At 41.7% G+C, this 21,524-nt stretch overlaps 2 protein-coding genes across 5 annotated transcripts; one reads left to right on the plus strand and one right to left on the minus strand.

The window, feature by feature from the left end:
* Positions 1–153: 153 nt before the first annotated feature.
* On the plus strand, positions 154–6,940 carry rex1bd (required for excision 1-B domain containing). Its single transcript, XM_055922526.1, has 5 exons — positions 154–313; positions 1,118–1,200; positions 1,305–1,509; positions 6,155–6,243; positions 6,654–6,940. Exons 1-5 carry the CDS (start codon positions 311–313, stop codon positions 6,724–6,726), a joined length of 453 nt encoding a protein of 150 aa, XP_055778501.1. The 5' UTR covers positions 154–310; the 3' UTR covers positions 6,727–6,940.
* LOC129855151 (cytokine receptor-like factor 1) lies at positions 6,939–20,894 on the minus strand. 4 transcript variants are annotated; one of them, XM_055922523.1, is made up of 8 exons: positions 19,813–20,894; positions 17,691–17,966; positions 16,604–16,733; positions 16,100–16,269; positions 12,742–12,899; positions 12,241–12,409; positions 10,994–11,175; positions 6,939–8,943 (listed from the first exon to the last, which is right to left on the minus strand). In XM_055922523.1, the coding sequence occupies exons 1-8, from the start codon at positions 19,868–19,870 to the stop codon at positions 8,869–8,871; spliced, it is 1,218 nt and encodes a 405-aa protein (XP_055778498.1). In that variant the 5' UTR covers positions 19,871–20,894; the 3' UTR covers positions 6,939–8,868. The 4 variants fall into 4 exon arrangements, with proteins under 4 accessions (XP_055778498.1, XP_055778497.1, XP_055778499.1 ...); XM_055922522.1 differs by having other exon boundaries at positions 17,691–17,969; XM_055922524.1 differs by having other exon boundaries at positions 10,990–11,175; positions 17,691–17,969.
* Positions 20,895–21,524: the final 630 nt, after the last annotated feature.

Below are 21,524 nucleotides of genomic sequence, written 5' to 3' on the forward strand. Positions count from 1 at the left end.
TTACTTGTTCAACAAATACAATATTGTTTGTTGAAATAAAAAAAATTAAATGTACTTTTGAACTTGTTTAGATTTATCTACAATAAATATGGACCACTATTAACGTTATTTTTATGCTACATTTTCTAGCAACCTTTCGGGTTCTAGTTGTACCATCGGACATAATTGAAGGATGCACATAAACAGGAAGCATATTTACTTGTCTTCAAAATAGTTGAATCATGATGAACAAAGCCAAAACGATACCCGCTACTGTTTTACACCTCGTTTATTAACCAAACTGTACAGCGACATTTTCAACAACATTGACATGGTAAGTTTGTTTATTGCAATACATTTATTTGAGACAACAACATGCAGTTTGTATATGAAAGCTAGTTAACTGGCTAACGTTAGCTTGTCTCGTGTGGGTTAACTGAACAACATAGGCGACACCGGACAAGAAGTTAGCTATAATTAAGCACTAAGGCCCGAGGAGGTGTGGTATATTGCCAACATACCACGGCAAAGGGCTGTTCTTTCACGGCCACGACGCAACGTGGATTGCCTGGACACAGGCCTTAGCCGTGGTATATTGGCCATATATCACAAACCCCCGAGGTGCCTTATTGCTATTATAAACTGGTTGTGAAACCTTTTATTTAATTAGTCAAGTCAGTTTAAGAACTAATTCTTATTTACAATGATGGTCTACACCAATGTAATTAGAGCAGTAAAAATACATGTTTTGTCACACCCGTGGTATACGGTCTGATATACCACGGTGGTCAACAAATCAGCATTAAGGGCTCGAACTACCCAGTTTATAATGCCAAGTAGGCACGTTGTGGAAGTAGCTAGCTAGCTATAACAATATCTTTAGCTAATTAGATGTATAACGTTAGGTAGTAAACATAGCTAGCTAAAAATGTTGTCAGGTTCTTCAAAACATTTTGTAACCATGTCAGTGTAACACCAACTCCCCAAAATAGTTAGGTATTAGCAAGTTAATAACTGAGACAAGCTACTTTTACCTAGCAAATAAAATGAACTATTACTGTAGTTAGCAATTGTTTTACCAATGTTCACCACTCACAGGTCTATATATTTTTTTGTCTTCCCATTCTCTTCATCCTAGGTACCCACAGACTTTCAAGCATTGGTCCATCGATTTTATGCCGTTCAAGCTGAAAGGGTTGAAGCGTACAGGCTTTTTGACGAGTAAGTAGGCCTGCATTATTTTCAGTTGATGCATAGATGCCCTTCCTGCCTTTCTGTTCACTTAAAGTAGGTGAAGATGGACTAACATGTTTATTTCTCTCCAGAGGCCATGAAGCATACTTGAGGACGGGGCCCCACTATGACTTTGACCACTACAGGCAGCTGGTGCATGAGATAACGCAGGCTTTCTGTGGCCTCTCAAAGGAGGTGCTAGAGATAAAGGAGCGGCTGCACCAAGACTTCGACCGTCCAGATCTCTCTGAACACATTGACAAGCTGCAGAGTAAAGAAAAGCAGAAGCTTGAACTGGTAATGACTCTCTCTTACCTAGTACACTGACCTGGGATATGCTTTAAGGAAGCTCCTGACCTGTAAAACGACTAACCGAAATTGAACTTACCGTAACCAACCCCATAACCAAATTTTAGCCTGTACCAGTCAATTTGTGTTATCCTGCCATCTTCTTGTCACTCATTGTCATGCCAAACATGGCTTGACTATTAGCAATGGAGTTGGCAAGATCTGGGACCAGGCCCCCAGTGTGCCCTTGCTCACTCTTCCCAAATTGAAAGATTGTATCGGTGTAAACATGGGGAAAATTAATTGTGTAGCATATTTTTTACACCAGGTTTAGTGGGAATGAAACGAAATGCCGCCTCTGTGTTGCTGTAACAGTGCTCAGTTGACTGATGTTGGCGCTTAGGGATTACATATGGATATCAAGCATTGAGTTTTATATAGTTTATATGAATTTTCAGTTGAACATGCATATATTTGCAGTGCAGTGTTCTGCAATTATAGTCCTGGAAATCTACTGGATGTGCTTGCTTTTATTCTAGACCATCAATATCACACCTGATTCAAATCATGATTTTCACACTCTAGGCCATGATTAGCAGAATCCGTAGTGTTACTGAAGAGCTGGAACAAATACCTGCATGCCCAGTAGCTCTCTAGGACCTGTTTTGAGGCTTCTGCAATAGTGCATCACCTCCAAGGTTCATCATCAGACTTCCATCAGTCAGCCACAAGGGGTCAGATTTCTCCTCTGAGAATGTATCCCATCCTGTATATACTGCTTCATCAGTGTTCATTGTTCAGCAATTGAACATAACAATAATGAACTTATCTTGTCATCAATAGAGAGAAGCAATTGTGCAACAATTGACACATAGTAGACATATTTTAATGATCATGCTTTGTAATGCACAATTGTAATGTGAAGCTCAATCTGTCAGTAAAAATGGGAATTTAACAAGATTTAAATAATATCTTACATTTTCCATACTATCAATTTTCATAACGTCAGAAGTCTGGCATTGACTTTCCTTCTTCTGGATCTAGGCTAGTGGCAAGTCCCCCACATTTTTGAGATAGCCCTAGCCCACATCCCAAATGTCTCCCATTTATGAAATGGATTGTTGTATTTTACTGCAAAAGTGGTTTATTTGATAGATATTGTGAGACACCCCCCTAAACTCCCAAGTGCAGAATAATGTCTTGCTGGAGGGGGGGCTGGGCTGTATAAGCTCATGTAACCCAATATTGCAAGAGCTGATATTGCTGAAATGTAATACAAGTAGGCACTTGTCTGTCCTACATGAACAATCTTAATGCATCTTGGGAATATAGACCTGTAAACACAAAGATACAATGTCAACTATGAATATTTATGATGAATGTAAGTGTTGATTTTTGGGAGCTGATTAGTGAAATTTGCTCTCATTCAGTGCTGTATGGTGCTGCCTGACAAGAATACATACAGTTACACATGGATTTTGATGTGGCTATTGTAATCTGCTCTAAGGAAAACAAGTGGGCTCAGACATCAGAAATTGATTTTTTGGGTCCAAGGTTCTTTGGATTTTGTTACTTTAGCCCCTACTCTTGTGATTAAGTCAGATTGTCTTTGGGGCCACGATGGATTTGACCTTAATTCCAATATGCCGTCAAATCCAATATGGCTGCCATAGTACCATTTTTATGGAGGTTAAATAACTTGTAAACATCCGGGGGACCATGACACAACATCTCGAGAATGTCCTTTGGGACTAGACAAAACCTCCAGGGGACCATGACACAGCGTACGAACCACTTTAGGCGACCATTTCAAATCAAATTTTATTTGTCACATACACAGCCGATGTTAATGCGAGTGTAGCGAAATGCTTGTGCTTCTAGTTCCGACAATGCAGTAATAACCAACGAGTAATCTAACCTAACAATTTCACAACAGCTACCTTATACACACAAGTGTAAAGGGATGAAGAATATGTACATAAAGATATATGAATGAGTGATGGTACAGAACGGCATAGGCAAGATGCAGTAGATGGTATCGAGTACAGTATATACATATGAGATGAGTAATGTAGGGTATGTAAACATTATATTAAGTGGCATTGTTTAAAGTGGCTAGTGATACATTTTCTACATGTATGGCAGCAGCCACTCAATGTTAGTAGTGGCTGTTTAACAGTCTGATGACCTTGAGATAGAAGCTGTTTTTCAGTCTCTCGGTCCCTGCTTTGATGCACCTGTACTGACCTCGCCTTCTGGATGAAAGCGGGGTGAACAGGCAGTGGCTCGGCTGGTTGTTGTCCTTGATGATCTTTATGGCCTTCCTGTGACATCGGGTGGTGTAGGTGTCCTGGAGGGCAGATAGTTTGCCCCCAGTGATGCGTTGTGCAGACCTCACTACCCTCTGGAGAGCCTTACGGTTGTGGGCGGAGCATTGCTGGTCAAGGGCAGTCAGGTCCGGAGAGAATCAAGGGCTATATCTGTTCCTGGTTCTAATTTTTTTTTGAATGGGGCATGCTTATTTAAGATGGTGAGGAAGGCACTTTTAAAGAATAACCATGCATCCTTAACTGACGGGATGAGGTCAATGTCCTTCCAGGATACCCGGGCCAGGTCGATTTAGAAAGGCCTGCTCGCTGAAGTGTTTTAGGGAGCGTTTGACAGTGAGGGATGGTCATTTGACTACGGACCCATTACGGATGCAGGCAGTGATCCCTGAGATCTTGGTTGAAAACAGCAGAGGTGTATTTGGAGGGCAAGTTGGTTAGGATGATATCTATGAGGGTGCCCGTGTTTATGGATTTGGGGTTGTACCTGGTAGGTTCATTGATAATTTGTGTGAGATTGAGGGCATCAAGCTTAGATTGTAGGATGGCCGGGGTGTTAAGCATAGCAGCATGAGCTCTGAAGATAGATGGGGGGCAATAAATTCACATATGGTGTCCAAGGCACAGCTGGGGACATAGGGTGGTCTATAGCAAGCGGCAACGGTGAGAGACTTGTTTCTGGAAAGGTGGATTTTTAAAAGTAGAAGCTCGGATTGTTTGGGTACAGACCTGGATAGTAAGATAGAACTCTACAGGCTAGTAACTGAACCGGTGAGGCAACCTCAGGTTAATTAGAGGTTACTTGTGTAGGTCATAGAATGACTAAGAAGCATTATGTGGGACGTAGCACAGCTCCATATACATTTGAAGATGATCCCTGGATTGCAGAGGAGGTGGAGCTTGTCAAGCAAAGTGCACAAAGGCCACTAAGTCAATCCCCAGCCACCGTAAACGATGACATACAACATCTTTGTTTAAATTTGACCATTCTAAGGGGCCTCTTGTTTGCCATAGATGGCATATATCCTTAAACAGATGTTGGGATTACTGCAAAGCTTCCCAGACAATGCATGAGTCACCTCAACCTGAACAGCTTCAGAGTGCACTCGTACATCCTAATGTGCATCACGAATGCAGTGAGCCAGCGTAAGGTCATGTTGGATTCAGGCAGCCGTATTGGATTATCCATGAATCAAAGCTCACTTATAAATGATAAGGAGGTGACTTAATTAAGAGCCCAATCCTGGAGGGGCAATTTAACAAACAGCAGGGGCAAGTTTTAGAGTTAGGGAGAGGGTGTCCGAGTCCAGGGTTGGATTTTTTTCCCTTTCGTTGGAGGTCCCAGTTGTCTCATTGATCCTCAGAGGCTTGTAACTTGGAATATTTGGTGTTACCATGCCGAGCAGTCTGCAGCCTTTAAAAAAAAAAAAGATCCAGACAAAGATGAGTAATTATGGAAGGCATATTGAATTCCCAACTAAGTTGAATTGCACCAAAATAGTCTTCAGTACAGGTCATAAGAACAGTACACATCTGAAATGTCTCAATTAAAACATCTCTATATACAAGTGATTTAACCACCATTTAATGTTTTTTTGGCAGCCATATTGGATTTTTGACATCATATTGGAAAAAGGAGGCACATCTAGGGGTTTCCCTAATGTATCTGCAAGAGTAGGGGCTGAACAAATAGAAAATAGAAGTTCTCGGTGTCTGAGCCCACTTGTCTTATTTATAGCTGACAATACCCACAAAATCAAAACACTTGTAACTGTGTTTGTGTCAGGCAGAACCATACAGCACTGAATAAGAGCAAATTTGATTTGGAAAGCTGTCCTTTTAATCAGCTACTAAAAAGGAAGGCTTACATTCATCATAAATATTCATAGTTTATATTTCCGCCTATTGTATCTCTGTGTTTACAGGTCTATTTCCAAGATGCATTATGCTATCCTTATGTTGTTTGTGGGTGTATGAAGGACCGACAAGACTATTTCTGTTCCAAATTTGAGCTTGCAATATTGCATTACATGAGCTTATGTGCCCCCTCCCACTCCAGCCAGGCATTATTCTGCACTTTAAGTCACAATATCTATCAAATTAACCACTTTTGCAGAAAGATATTTTTACACAATCATCCAATTCATAAATTGGACACAAGAGATGTGAAAAAATATGGTTGGGTTTTGTTCTACGTCAGGTAGGGGTTTCTCAAACTAAATCCCTTTTTGAGGATTGGTCTCTAGTCTGGCCCAGGCTGGTGTTAACATTTGATTGCTCCAGATCCACGTCTGATAAATGGTTTACACATGTCTCGTTGTCCACAGACGGCTAAGCTGCAGCTGGCAAAGCAGAAGGCTCAGGATCACCCAGAAGACGAGGGCTGTCAGGAGAAGATCCAGGAGGTCAAGCAGGAGTAAGAGCAGATTTCACTCTTCCTTTCAGGGCTTTGTCTCCCCATTAACCAACTCATTCCCTCAATGTGCTGACTCAAACTGCTGAGTGTTGAAGCTGCAGGGGCAGCTCAGTGTCTCGTTAAGTTGCTCCATTGCCATGTGCAATCACTGATGTCATTTCTCATAAGACCTACCTGCTGTTTGCATGCAGACTACTCACAGGGAATGCATTCAGGGCTCTCCACCCTGTTCCTGGAGAGCTACCCTCCTGTAGGTTTTCGCTCCAAACCTGGTTCAATTTATCAACCAGCTAGTTATTAGAATCAGGTGTGCTAGATTAGGGTTGGAGTGAACCTACATGACGGTAGCTCTCCAGGGACAAGGTTGGAGAGCCCTGCTCTAATGCCTCCATCTGTCTCCCCTGCTGCAGCATCATAAAGAATAAGGAGGCCCTGAGTGACATCCTGCAGGACTTTAAATACGACTCCGAGGAGTCGGTGTGATGGGGACTCCCAGGAGGTTGCCGCCCAGACAGGGATTGATGGACTCCTCTTCTGCAACTTCCCCCTTTTTATTCATTTGCCTAAGTTATTGATCCTTCCCTGGCTCCACCTGACTGCTGCAGTGTCTGCCCAGGGTCATTCTGTATCCTGCTTATCTCTGCATGTGTACCTGTGTGATAATTTGCTCTTTTAATAAAAAAACATTCCATGGCAAGTGTTATTCCTTTATTGTTTTATAGACAAACGGCCAAAATATTTGACAGTTATATTTATCATTGATAACTGAACATAACTTAATGAGGGAAATTATTAATTAGAATTTCTTAAATATTCATATACAAAAATATAAGCAATATAAAAATGTCCTCATCTGCACAGTCACTCAGACACAGTATATACAGTTAAACATTATGCCACTTATTTCAACAAAAGGAATCCAGAGTAGTACAAACCCAAAGAACAAGAAAACACTTCCATATGACCAACAAACTGCAGAAATATCTGAAGTTCAATTGCTATGACTGTATACACCAGCCAATCCACAAAACGGTGTATGAGCATACCAACCCAAGTTTTTGTAATTAAAAGACCTATGCAATTACATCCATTAATGCATGCACTACTTGACCAAAAGTATGTGGACACCTGCTTGTCAAATATCTCATTCTAAAATCATGGGCATTAATATGGAGTTGGTCCCCCTCCTTTGCTGCTTTAACAGCCTCCACTCTTCTGGGAAGGCTTTCCACTAGATGTTGGAACATTGCTGCGGGGACTTGGTTCCATTCAGCCACGAGCATTAGTAAGGTTGGGCACTGATGTTGGGCAATTAGGCCTGGCTCGCAGTCGGCGTTCCACACCGATCTCGACAAACCATTCCTGCTTGGACCTTGTTTTGTGCACAAAGGAATTGTCATGCTGAACAGGAAAGGGCCTTCCCCAAACTGTTACCACAAAGTTGGAAGCACAGAATTGTCTAAATTGTCATTGTATGCTCTAGTGTTAAGATTTCCCTTCACTGGAACTAAAGGGCCTGAACCATTATTCCTCCTCCACCTAACTTTACAATTGGCACTATGCATTGGAGCAGGTAGCGTTTTCCTGACATCCGCCAAACCCAGTCGGACTGCCAGATGGTGACATGTGATACATCACTCCAGAGGATGCGTTTCCACTGCTCCAGAGTCTAATGGCGGTGAGCTTTCCACCACTCCAACCGACGCTTGGCATTGTGATCTCAGGCTTGTGTGCGGCTGCTCGGCCATGGAAACCCATTTCATGATGCTCCCAACGGCCAGATCTTGTGCTGACGTTGCTTCCAGATGCAGTTTGGAACTCTGTAGTGGACAGATGATTTTTACGTGCTACCCACTTCAGCACTCGGTGGTCCCGTTCTGTGAGCTTGTGTGGCCTACCACTTTGCGCCTGAGCCGTTGTTGCTCCTAGATGTTTCCACGTCACAATAACAGCACTTAGAATTGACCGGGGAAGCTCTAGCAGGGCAGAAATTTGACCAAATGAAAGGTGCCACGTTGAAAGTCACTGAGCTCTTCACTAAGGCAATTCTACTGACAATGTTTGTCTATGGAGATTGCATGGCGGTGTGCGCCATTTTATACCTGTGTGGCTGAAATAACCGAATCCACTAATTTGAAGGCGTGTCCACATACTTTTGTTTATATATAGTGTGGCTTAGACAACTGTGTGGCTATTAAAGTTGCTAGAATGGAAATACATTATGAAAATACCTTCATCTTATTGAATTCTGACAAATGTTCTGTGATTGAGTTTCCAGAACAGGAGCTGAATTAGTGAAGTTCTTTATACTGTATATGACATTCCAGCAAGATTGCATAATGCCCTTGTGTCTGTGGTAAAAGCCTGTGATGGTGGCCACTATGTGTCTGATCTGACGGTAGTCTGTAAGATGATTTATGGCCATCTGAGTCGAGCACATACTAATGCTACATTAAGAAACTTTTCCATGCTCCCACTCAGCGATCAGAGGGCCTTGGTCTGAAATGTGCTAAGAAAAAGGCTCTCCACTTTGGCACTCCCAGGAGATGTGAGTGTAAGAGTGTGTTTGTGTGGAGAGGAGGGGATGGAGAGGAGAAGTTCTTAGAGATGGGATTCCACTCTATTTTAATCCAGGGCTGCAGACAGCAGTGTAACACGCTGGCGTCTTGCATCAGGTCTTTTTCTGTTCCACATGGATTCCTACAAAGAAGAGTTGTTGTGTGTGAACAAATGCTGGAATATCCAGTGTTGGATCGCTTTCACCGAGAGGCCTCAAAGTGGCCTTCTGACAGTTTCTCAGTTGCTGTTGTGAATGTTGCTTAAATATTTCAATGATGTTTAGGATGTGTTATGATTTATCGCCTTATAGAATCTGAAAGGGAAAACAAATGTTTAATATTGGGGTAATTCAATTGAACGGTAATTCATATTCCTTATCATACTGACACTAATTGCGTATTGGTTTTTAGTTTATTTGGATCCCCATTAGCTTTTGCCAAAGCAGCAACTATTCTTCCTGGAGTCCACAAAAAAATATAAAACATGACAAATAACAAAACACTGCTACACTGATAGACAGTCACACAAATGTAAAATACAACGATATACAACTAAATAATAATGTGTGTAGATTGTGTGTGTGTGTGTGTGTGTGTGTGTGTGTGTGTGTGTGTGTGTGTGTGTGTGTGTGTGTGTGTGTGTGTGTGTCATTTCACAGTCACTATTGTGCCTTTTAAGATGTTTATAACCTCTTAAGGATCCGACCCTTTTTTTCAATTTTCGCCTAAAATTACATACCCAAATCTAACTGCCTGTAGCACAGTCAGTTAGATGTGAAATTGTGAAATGTGAAATTAATGTAGGAGAATATAACACATTAGTTCTGGTAAAAGATAATACAAAGGGAAAAAAACATGCGTTTTCAACTGTTTTTTCCCGTCTTTGAAATGCAAGAGAGGCCGTAATGTATTATTCCAGCCCAGGTGCAATTTAGATTTTGGCCACAAGGTGGCAGCAGTGTATGTGCAAAGTCTCTTACTGATCCAATGAACCATTGCATATCTGTTCAAAATTTTGTATCAGGACTGCCCAAATGTGCCTAATTGGTTTATTAATACATTTTCAAGTTCATAATTGTGCACTCAAACAATAGCATGGTATTATTTCACTGTAATAGCTACTGTAAATTGGACAGTGCAGTTAGACTAACAAGAATTGAAGCTTTCTGCCATATCAGATATGTCAATGTCATGGGATTTTTTGTTGTTACTTACAACCTCATGCTTATCACATTAGCCTACGTTAGCTCAACCATCCTGCGGAGGGGTCACCGATCCCGTAGAGGTTTTAATTCATCTGTTTTGTTTAAGGCCATTTTGCTGTTTACTTTAGAAACTGGAGAAGGGAGTTCCATGCGATCATGTATAATACTGAGCGTTGCCGTGAATTTTCTTTGGACTTGGACTGTGAAGAGACCCCTGGTGGCATGTCTTGTGGGGTATGTATGGGTGTCTGAGCTGTATGTTATTTGAATATTGTATTGGTAACAGCCAGTTGAACTGCCCTTTTTTCTCAGAGCAGTTAAACACAGACACTATTCGGGATACGCCACGCTAATCATGTGAGCTAAACGTGTCAGGCAGTTCTCTTGTCCTCAGTAGCATAACAACCAACGATTAGGTTCAGGGGGCGTACAGAGGATGTGGCTTAGCGGTGAGCTCAGTCCTCCTGGCTGCCATTTGGGGTGAGTTATGTTGTGAAACAAGCTCCTCGCGTCACAGAGAGAACACAAAAGCAACACATTAAAGTGGTTCTTAATTATATTAACATGCTCATTTCTCTTTGTTGTGGTAATCGACTGAAAATCAAATCTATGCCATTAAAATAATAAAATGATATTGCATGACTCAGAAAACTGAGTGGATATCAACATTAAGCTGTACTCTGTGCCGAAAAAGTGGAAATCGCACACATACCTGAGCATAAAACAGACACAGACATCAGAATGTCTAACAAGTTTTAGGGCAATGATGGTTCTGTGTGCTTCCACAACACTGAACACATCGCAAAAGTTCAATTCAGGACAAAGGGGTCAGAAAATCAGGGTGTATGCAGAGTTCAACACATTGACAACAGAGGGTGTTGTTGTGATAAGGAGCTACAGTAGCCTAGTAGTACATAGCATAGGCTTCACAGTTATGTACCATGACTGAGTTATAACAGAAATAAAGGGGATATTATTCTTACCTACCTGGTTGCGCGTTTTATGCGATTTCTGCAGCCACACCCGCCACTGGTCGTAGAGTTTGATTGACATGCCGCTGCAGCCATAGGCGTGTTTGCGAACCCAGCCAAAGAACTGCTTGAGCTCCCGTCGCAGGGTGGAGTTCTGTTCGCCTGGCTTGGGCTCACATGATCCACTCTGCAGCCGCTCTGCCCAGGGAGAAGACAGTGTGAACAAGGTTAGTCAGAGAGGACTGCTCAGAGGAACACTGGCTCCAATTCAATTGAACCTGCCACAGCCGTGTTTACGCAGTGCCATTGTGTACAAACTACTCCCCGTCCACACACTTCCTGCAGTACCCATAGTTATTTTGTGATTTTATTTGACCATGGGGAAAAGAGCTGTCGCGTAACCGCAATGCAGGTTTGATTGAATGGAACCTAATGTTCTCCTACAACTTAACCAGCTGGAGACGAGCGGTCAGTGGCTCACACGGGGCTAGGAACTCTGCATAACCTCTGGGCTCTGGCTAATGTGCAAGGTCATTCTCTTGAGTATTGAGAATAGTCTATTTGATTATAATACATTCGATATGACTACAATAGAAAGGATTCACAAAATTGATTTGGTGCACTCCCAATATAAAGCCGGCCACAACCAATATCCCATGGCAAACAGAGCCTGATACCAACTTCCTCCCCCTTCCAAGTAAATACCACATAACCTTTGTAACCCATTATCTGCCATTGTACTCCCCAAATCTGTTTCCACTCAGTGTTAATGCCCTGTGTGCAACTGACGGACTGCATTTCAAGTTGCCTAACGAAAGAGAAAAAAAGTATATCTATCTGATGTCTCCCTCAACTCTTTGCCATCTCAGCTTGAGTTATTTTAATCCTCAGATGAAAGATTTCTATCATGTAATTTGATGTTTGGCGTTCTGTGGTCACATACGGTTTGAATCTCATTTTCCCAGGATGTTGAAGACTAATCTGGGATGAGGTTATTGTTTCTTTGGTTTAATTGGCAATGAAAGGTTGATTATTAGAGGGCAATTTAATGTCCCATGGCTCATCATGAGCCATAATAATATTAAACTTTACACGATTTCCCATAAAATCTTCAATGTGCACTATTGAAGATCAACAAGTGCTCACGAATGTCATAAACGCCCCAGCAAGCTTATGTCTGCTGTAAATAAATCCTAATGCAGTGTTATAACACCTTATGAGACCTATCCTTCCTCTTAAAGTGCTATGTAAATCTTTACTCACCACTGTGGGGTGTGGAGGCAGCTGAAGGGTGGCTCCAGTCACTCCAGATCCCAGCCTTCCTGGAGCCGTAGATCCCCACTGGGTTGCACCTCACCTGGACAAAGTACACCGTCCCTGCCCTTAGCCCCGCTAGCCGGCACGATGTCTGGTTACCTACATCGTCCACCACCTGAGAGACATCAAAGAAAATATATAAAAAATACTCTCATAGTGAATCTATTAACCACACACACATGCACACATTCCTGACAAAAACACGTTAAGTAGCAGAAATCAGACTTTCACGCCTATCTTTCAGTAAAAACAGAATCCACAATCAAGCATGCACAAGCTTGGCTTGAAAGCCAAAATACAGCTCTGTAATCCCTGGAGAGTACCTGACACTCATACATCTCAAATATTTACACAGATATGAGATGCCATAGACGTGGCACTGTACCTCAGAGAGAGAGAAATGTGAATGAATGTTGAAACAAAGCTGGAGTAACGTTACTACTCTACCTTCCATTCAGTGCTGTCCTCCAGTCGGTAGCGTATCTGGTATTTGGCCTGGAAGAGGAAGTCTTTGAGTGCCGGGGGGATGCCCCAATGCACTGTCAGTTGGTCCTCAAGCTCCCCCACACGACTCACATGGACATTATCTGGAGGGTCTGTGGTCACTGAAACAACAGGGATGTAGACACCGGTTGGTCACAAAGCTGTATAATGACTTATATGTGCTAAACCTACGGAACAAAAAACTCAATACAAATTTCCAGTGGTAAAGTACTTAAGTTAAAATAATTGAATATACTACTTAAGTGGTTTTTTGGGGTATCTGTACTTTCCTATCTATATTTTTTGACTACTTTTACTTCACTACATTCCTAAATAAAATAATGTACTTTTTACTCCATACATTTTACCTGACACCTAATATACTCGTTACATTTTGAATGTATAGCAGGACAGGAAAGTGGTCCAATTTATTCACCTCTCAAGAGAACATCCCTGGTCATCCCTTCTGCCTCTGATCTGGCCAACTCACTAAACACAAATGCTTCGTTTGTTGGAGGTTGCCCCTGGCTATCCGTAAATTTAAAAAAAACAAGAAAATGGCGCAGTTTGATTTGCTTAATACAAGAAATGTGAAATGATTTATACTGTTACTTATACTTTTTATACTTATAGTAAGTATATTTGAGCAATTACAGTAAATTTAAAACAAAATATTTTTTTACTTTTACTCAAGTAGTATTTTACTGGGTGACTTTTTTATTAAGGTATCATTACCTTTACTCAAGTATGACAATTGGGTACTTTTTCCACCACTGCTAATTTCAGTAAATAGAGTATACCCTTAGCAATGCTTCATGAGCACAAAAATATATATATATTTTTTATCTTTGTTGTTTAAGGTTTTGCAGTACATTATTATGTTCTATATTTCTGCCCTGAACAAGTAGAGGACTGAGATGAGGCAGCATCCACACTCTCCACTCTGAGAAACCCCTTGGTAAATATTGTACCACACTGTACAGACACTACAGCTATATCTAGATATCACAGCCACCATGCTTGAATAAAACACGGTCATGAATGTTCAGTGTCGGGCCTGGGCTGCACTGTTGTCCAGCACCAATGCTGTCTATCTCATCTACTCTGAAAGAACACTTTGCTTCTCTCCTTAAGTTCACAGTATCCTCCACATTTTATCCTCTTGCTCTCACTCCCGGTCTCATTCTCTCTTTCTTTCTCTCCCTCTCTTTCTCTCTTCCTGCCTCATGCACAATCTCCTTCCCCTCCTCTCCCCCCCCCCCTCTCATTTTCTCTCACTCTCTCCTTCTCTCCCAGTCCTGAGAATGAGTGTAGTTATGGACGCAGGGTAATCAGGTCAGTGTCTGTTTCTGCTCTCTCCCCAGTCTGATGATTTAGGCACACGCTCCAGCATTAAAAAAACATGTTTCCCACTGCAGTAAGGCTCTCAAATAAGTCAAGTACTTTGATGCTGTTGATAGAGGGGGAAAGAGAGAGAGAATCATATAAAGAGAGAATGAGGAGGAGAGAGAATCATATAAAAATGTCAGAAGACAATTTGTGATTGTCTTCTTGAGAAGTCTATAGCTCCATTCATTTCCTGTTTGACTTGTTGTGTGTGCTGATGCACTTTATTGGTTTCATCAAGTTCGCCCCCCAGGGGAGCAGAAAATCAAGGAAGATTCCACAGCTTATGTTTTCCACTGCGGAGTTGGTGAAGAAATATGAAGTTACTTGATGCGTCATGTGTTAGGCATCCTCCCTCCTTCCGACCAGTCTCCTCTCCCTTCAGACCAACCTACCTGTAGTCTCTAGGTGTGTCCAGTATAGTAGGGAGGGACATAGCAGAGCAACACAAAGGTCAATCGCTTTCCCTTTTAACCACAGGGACACACCTCAATCCTTAGGCTATACATTACATTTACATTTTAGGCATTTAGCAGACGCTCTTATCCAGAGCGGCTTAGTTAGTGTATTAATCTTAAAGATAACTAGGTGGGACAACCACATATCACAAGCATAGTAAGTAAACTTTTCCTCAATAAAGTAGTTATCAACAAAGTCAGAGCTAGAAAGGGGAGGGAGTGAAGTGCAAGTGTTTTTTGGGGGGAGGGGGGTCGAGGTGAAGAGGTGGATTATTATTTATTTATTTTTTATTTTATTTCACCTTTATTTAACCAGGTAAGCTAGTTGAGAACAAATTGTCATTTACAACTGTGACCTGGCCATTATTTAAGATACTATTTGAAGAGGTAGGGTTTCAGGTGCTTTCGGAGTATGGGCATGGACTTTGCTGTCCTAGCTTAAGGGGGAAGCTGGTTCCACCATTGGGGTGCCAGGACAGAGAAGAGCTTGGACTGGAATGAGCAGGAGCTGCCCTCCTATAGGGGTGGGAGGGCCAAGAGACCAGAGGTGGCAGAACAGAGTGCTTGGATTGGGGTGTAGGGTTTGAGCATAGCCTGAAGATAGGGAGGGATTCGGGTGTAGGGTTTGAGCATAGCCTGAAGATAGGGAGGGATTGGGGTGTAGGGTTTGAGCATAGCCTGAAGATAGGGAGGGATTGGGGTGTAGGGTTTGAGCATAGCCTGAAGATAGGGAGGGATTGGGGTGTAGGGTTTGAGCATAGCCTGAAGATAGGGAGGGATTCGGGTGTAGGGTTTGAGCATAGCCTGAAGATAGGGAGGGATTGGAGTGTAGGGTTTGAGCATAGCCTGAAGATAGGGAGGGATTGGGGTGTAGGGTTTGAGCATAGCCTGAAGATAGGGAGGGATTGGGGTGTAGGGTTTGAGCATAGCCTGAAGATAGGCAGGGACATACAACATATGACTGTTGATTATAGTTTTATCATAAACTAGTGTGGTAAACTGGCATATTGCAACATTGTAATACAAGACCAATATGAAGGCCAAGCTAAATTTTGTGATATTTAGTTTCATGTCCTCAACCTTATTTTCCCATCCTCATTGTGTTTTGTAAGTGTATCACTTTTGCCAAATGTCTGAAGTTCAGTGAACATTTAGTACAGTTCAGTTTATCTTTAATAATCACAGCCATAATCCATGATATTGTTATTGGGATTGATTGGGAACACATACATTTCCTTTCTCACATGAAAGTGTGTTAGCCATATGCAGGAGATCAGGCGGCGAGTTAGTGATGTGAGGCGAGGAGGAGAGAAAAGGAAAGGATGAGATCACGATGGACTCATGTAACACAGAAGAGAGGAAGAATTTAGCACGTCCTACCGTCGTGACGGGACATTTTCATGGCGTACCCACCCTAGCAGGTCTGGAGCGGGGTGGGGAGCAGGAGGGAGACTGGACAAAAGGCTCACTCCACTTACCCACATCCAGGATATCCAGAGTGATGACATCAGAGGTGGCAGTCCCTAGCTGATTGGACGCCTCCACCCAGATCTCGTAGGGAGTAAAGAGGGCCAAGTCCCGGGGGATATAACACGTGTAGCGTTGCCCCGTGCTGTATTCCTCACATTCCCTCTCTCGCCCGTACCACCTGCACAGAACACACAGCAACATAAAGTCACTCATATCTGTAACAAAATTCTCAATATAATGTACTGCCAACAACCAGTAAAGCGTAACATTTTCAGTGTGCACGGGACCTTGAAATGTTAACAGTGTAAACAGCATTAAGAGTCAAATGAATGCCTGCAGTACAACAAAACAGTGGTTACAGTCTTTGCAATGTATCATCAGAATTACATAGGCCTTTAGTGAGTAAAAGAAAGTAATTGTGTTCCAGGTGATGCATCGATCATTGTTTCTAGGCAGAAATTATGGTAGGTTGGGTGATCACCTGGGAGATGCTGGACATCTGTGGCTCTCACCTCAATTTGTACTTGAGGGTGTATTTGGTTTTGATGAAGGTTTCGCCCCGACCCCCAGGGGTCCACTTGCAGCTCAGGTCCTTTGTGTTTCGGGACCAGCAGGTTAGGTTGACCGGCTTCTCCGGGGGCACTGCACATTAACAGTGAAAAGATATGGTTCTCTTAATGGCTACAAGAGTGGTTGTGCAATGTGTATTATACAAAGCTGTTATAAACACCTTAGTATCACAATGGACATTAAAATGATGCATTAAACAGAGTGCTTATGTACCACAAACAAATACATCAGTATAGTAGTTCCTATTTCACAATGGGTAATAATGATCACTCAATTCCATAATGACAAACTGGCACATTGCTTAACCTCAGACGACAGGCTAGAGGATTCAGCTCCTCTCTCATTTCCTCTCCATGATAGACTATCAAACACAGATGTAGTTAGAGACAGAAGCAAAGTAGTGATGCTGATTACAACGAAATGAGCAGCTAAACTGAGGCTCTGGGTATATGATTCAAAGACGGACAGAATAGGCTCTGTACATTAGGATTTTAATAGAAAAACTATTATTTTCACATGGGCTCTGTTGTTTGCAAAGATTTCTGCATGAGTGAAACATTGCCTCTGTCAATACATGTCATGTATAATACATGATCCCCTGTACTTAAACCACTGCCGGGAGACACTAGAGATTAGAGTGGAGTAATATAGCAGGCTTTAAAATCCTAGCAAACACACAGCTTATAATCAAAAAGGCTTTTAAACAAACAAAAAATATATATTTTGTAAATGCACTGCCCTGAGCTGCTTACTCTGACAGTATTGATGACTCCGACAGTATTCACTTGTCTATCTCCTTGTTACACCCCAGCGCTGTCCTTTTGAGCACAGACAGTTTAAGGACCACAATCTAGTTTTCAGAACATCTGAGAAGTTTTTGTCATTTTCACCCAAATTCAAGGAGGAAATAAATCTGAAGGGGGAATAGAATGAAAAACAACACAGGATCATTTTGATTTGGATTCAATGTTCTGAAAACCTGTCCCCAGAAGAAGTGGTTGAGGCCTCCAGGGCCAGTCTGACACTTACTGCCCACGTAGAGACAGGAGCCAGCTAGGACATGTCCATCTCCGCTGTGACACACCAGGTTGTCCCCAGACTGTTGCTGGGAGCCATTGAGGTGGTGCAGAGTGACACTGAGGCAGTTGGGGCTCAGCAGGTCATACGTGCTACTAGGGAGTCTCTTCCCGTTCATGGTCCAGTACATAGTGTTGGCATGCAGCCCCCGCTCGGGGCTCACTGTGCACGTGGCCGTCAGGCTGGAGCCCATCCGCAACGCCGGGTCCTGGGGGAAGATTACAGCCACTGCTGGGGGAGAGACATACAGAAACACACTACTTTAAATGGGCTTCACTCCTGGAGCTGATGATGGCTTAACACGTACGGCAATAAACTTTGATTTGATTTGCTTGAACATTTTTGTTCTTGATATTAATATGTTCAGAGTTAATAGATAATGAATCTTTCTGATTGCAAACACTCAGGGGAACCTGAGAGTTATGAAGTGGATTTATGGGTCCTGTGCTGAAACTGTTGGGAGATCACTTGGAGAGGTCCGACAAGGTTGTTGGTCAAATTCTTGAATGCTTTTCCATCCCCACTATTCCTTTACTCTTCTGACTCATCTTATGATGGATGCTTCATTAGAAATGCCCTGAGAAGCGTTCCTGTTTGAATGTGTTAGGACTTGGCTCCTTTGGGGGAGATTCAAGGGTTAATGTGAGGAGGTTTATTAAGTGTGCTGTTGGTGGGCGGTAGACAAGCTATCTAACATATGTGGCAATATGCTACGCGCTATGAGTCTGACCGGACTAAAGAGGACTTGGTGTGAGATGTGCCGAAACCAGTGTGTCCACTGATATTTACACTTTACGTTTACACAAATAGGGTAAATTAATTGTATGTTTCACAGCAACATTGCATCAATTTTCAACTTAGGAATTTCAGATGAATTTTTTAATTTTGAACTTAATCACCTCTGTGGCCTATTTCTCTGTTAGTTCAACAATACATTACAAAGAAATCCAATTTAGCGGTTTTCATAGGATAACATTACCATAAAATAAAATGATCCAACAGGCATTCACTTTGTCTTTGAATCGTTCTCACAGGATATTGGTTTCAATAGGTGAAATGTATATGAAGAATAGTTTACAATTACTCATGCACAAATGTGTACAATGCCATAATCTCCTATGCAGACATTATAAGTAAGTAGTTATTACCAATTTACTTACAATTCATCTTCAAATCCACCAAACATTATGCCCATATTTTGAACATAAAAAATCAGACATCTTGAAATATAACTCATAATCTGTTCATTTATTATTGTATTATGTGAGCTTTATTTAAGCATTCAGGCCCGAGTGGGTGTCGTATATGACCAATATACCACGGCTAAGGGCTGTTCTTGTGCACGAAGCAACACGGAGTGCCTGGATACATGGCCATATATCACAAACCCCCAAGGTGCCTTATTGCTATTATAAACTGGTTAATAAAATATTTTGGGGTCATACTCATGGTATACTTAAGCAATATGGCCCGAGGAGGTGTGGTATATGGCCAATATACCACGGGTAAGGGCTGTTCTTAGGCACAACGCAACATGGAATGCCTGGAGACAGCCCTTAGCCGTGGTATATTGGCCATATATCACAAACCCCAGAGGTGCCATATTGCTATTATAAACTGGTTACCAAGGTAATTAGAGCACTAAAAATACATGTTCTGTCATACCCATGGTATATGGTCTGATTTACCATGGCTGTCACCTAATCAGAATTCAGGGTTGAACCACCCAGTTTATAAATGTTGTTATACCACAGCTTTCAGCCAATCAGCATTCAGGGCTCAAATCACCCAGTTCATAATACATGTATTTTATAATAACCTGGCAAGTACACATGTGGACAGTCTGGACACCTGTGAATCAGACAGTGAGTTTTGTATTTTGTACCTTTACCTTTACATACAATGTATCTAACACATTGTTGAGAATTGTAACATGTACATAAGATGTAACTTTTTTTGTTGACTAATAGAGGGTGAGCGTCCCTCCCCTTCAAATCAGTCGAAACAGGCTTATGGCAAACTTGGTAGTCGGCTTCTCCCAATATCACACTTCTGAGTTTTGTAGGCTACTTACGTGTCGATGAGGAGAACACACGTGGAACAAACAGCATGAGGCACAACAAGGAGAGCATGTTTCAGATAGCCTTTTTGGCTTTTTCTTGTCCTTTCCCTCCTACGTTTTGACTCCAAGACTTGTGGGTTCGGAACAGTAAAGGTTCAAACACAATCTTGCGGGAGAAAATGCAGGAATTCAAACCCAGCTCTCCAACAACGTTGAATCAACAGTCTAATTCCAACGAAGGAACTACGTTTAAATCGAACGTCAGAACTCCGTGTGTAGGCTAAAAGTGCGGATGAGCTTATAAACAGTGGTTGTATGAAAGTAACCTAAGGGTTTAGTGAGGGTTTTCTGCGGTGCACGCCTCAAAAGCTAAAACATTGAAGTTGATACTTTATAAGCCCCTCCCTTGTCTTCCCACACGGTCTCAAGTCATTATTGCTCTTCATTTTGTATACTTTTTATCTATTACAAAGAAGAAGAAAAAAACGTATATTCTATAACATTCCATCTCTAATTTTATAGTTGGGTCTACTTCATGGTTATAGTCAAGGCAAGTAATTGAATTGATTCATTAAAACAGCATAGGGACAGGTTACAGTTCTCTAAAGTCCCTATACTCAAAATAGAAGATTAATTCATACAGGCCACCTGGCACATTCTTATGAACAAGATTCAGCCTATCAAGCACTCATTAGAAACATGGAATAGAAAGAGATGCTATTTTGATGTTTTATATAAAAGCAAAGAGTTAAGCTGTTGTGCAGAAGTGTTATTGTTCACTGTTGACTGACAAAATCACATTCAATTGTAAGGGGTTTCTTACATTAAGTGAATAACTTTACTGTGTTATTCAAACAAAAAAAGTTGTTAGGCCCACATAGTTAGGCCATATTAGTAGGCCTATATTATAGTATTATACAATACTAATTTAGGCTAAAAGACTGTGGGTCAGTAGGTTAGTGCATGCCTCATAAACTGCACTGTGCCATCAGGTGGGCTCTCTATAACTAGTCTATAATTAAACAATAAGGGCCAAGAGGCTGTGGTATATGGCCAATATAAGATGGCTAAGGGCTGTTCTTATCCACGACGCATCGCAGAGTGCCTGGATACAGCCATTAGCCATGGTATATTGGCCATATACCACAAACCCCAGAAGTGCCTTATTGCTATTATAAACTGGTTAATGGAGTAATTAGAGCAGTAAAAACTAATGTTTTGTCATACCCATGGTATACGGTTTCATATACCACTGCGGTCAGCCAATCAGCATTCTGGGCTGGAACCATCCAGTTTATAATTGTATTTATAAATCGGGTGGTTTGAATCCTGAATACTGATTTGGCTCAAAGCAGTAATATATCAGACCATATACCACGGGTATGACAAAAAAATAATTTTACTGCTCTAATTGCGTTGGTAACCAGTTGATAATAGCAATAAAGCACCTCGGGGTTTTGTGATATATGGCCAATATGCCACGGCTAAGGGCTGTTTCCAGGCACTCCATGTTGAGTCATGCATAAGAACAGCCCTTAGCCATCTTATATTGGCCAGATACCCCACCCCCTCGTGCATTAATTAGTTACCAGTTGAATTGTTATGTTTTAGTTACCAGTTGAATTGTGATGTTTTGCCTACATGAAACATTGTTAGGCCTATATTCCATGTCATTAGACAATAGGATCATTATTGCAATAATTTTATCGCCTTCTCTTATTTAC

This window comes from Salvelinus fontinalis, chromosome 5, assembly GCF_029448725.1.
Source record: "Salvelinus fontinalis isolate EN_2023a chromosome 5, ASM2944872v1, whole genome shotgun sequence".
NCBI classification, from domain to species: Eukaryota; Metazoa; Chordata; class Actinopteri; order Salmoniformes; family Salmonidae; genus Salvelinus; species Salvelinus fontinalis.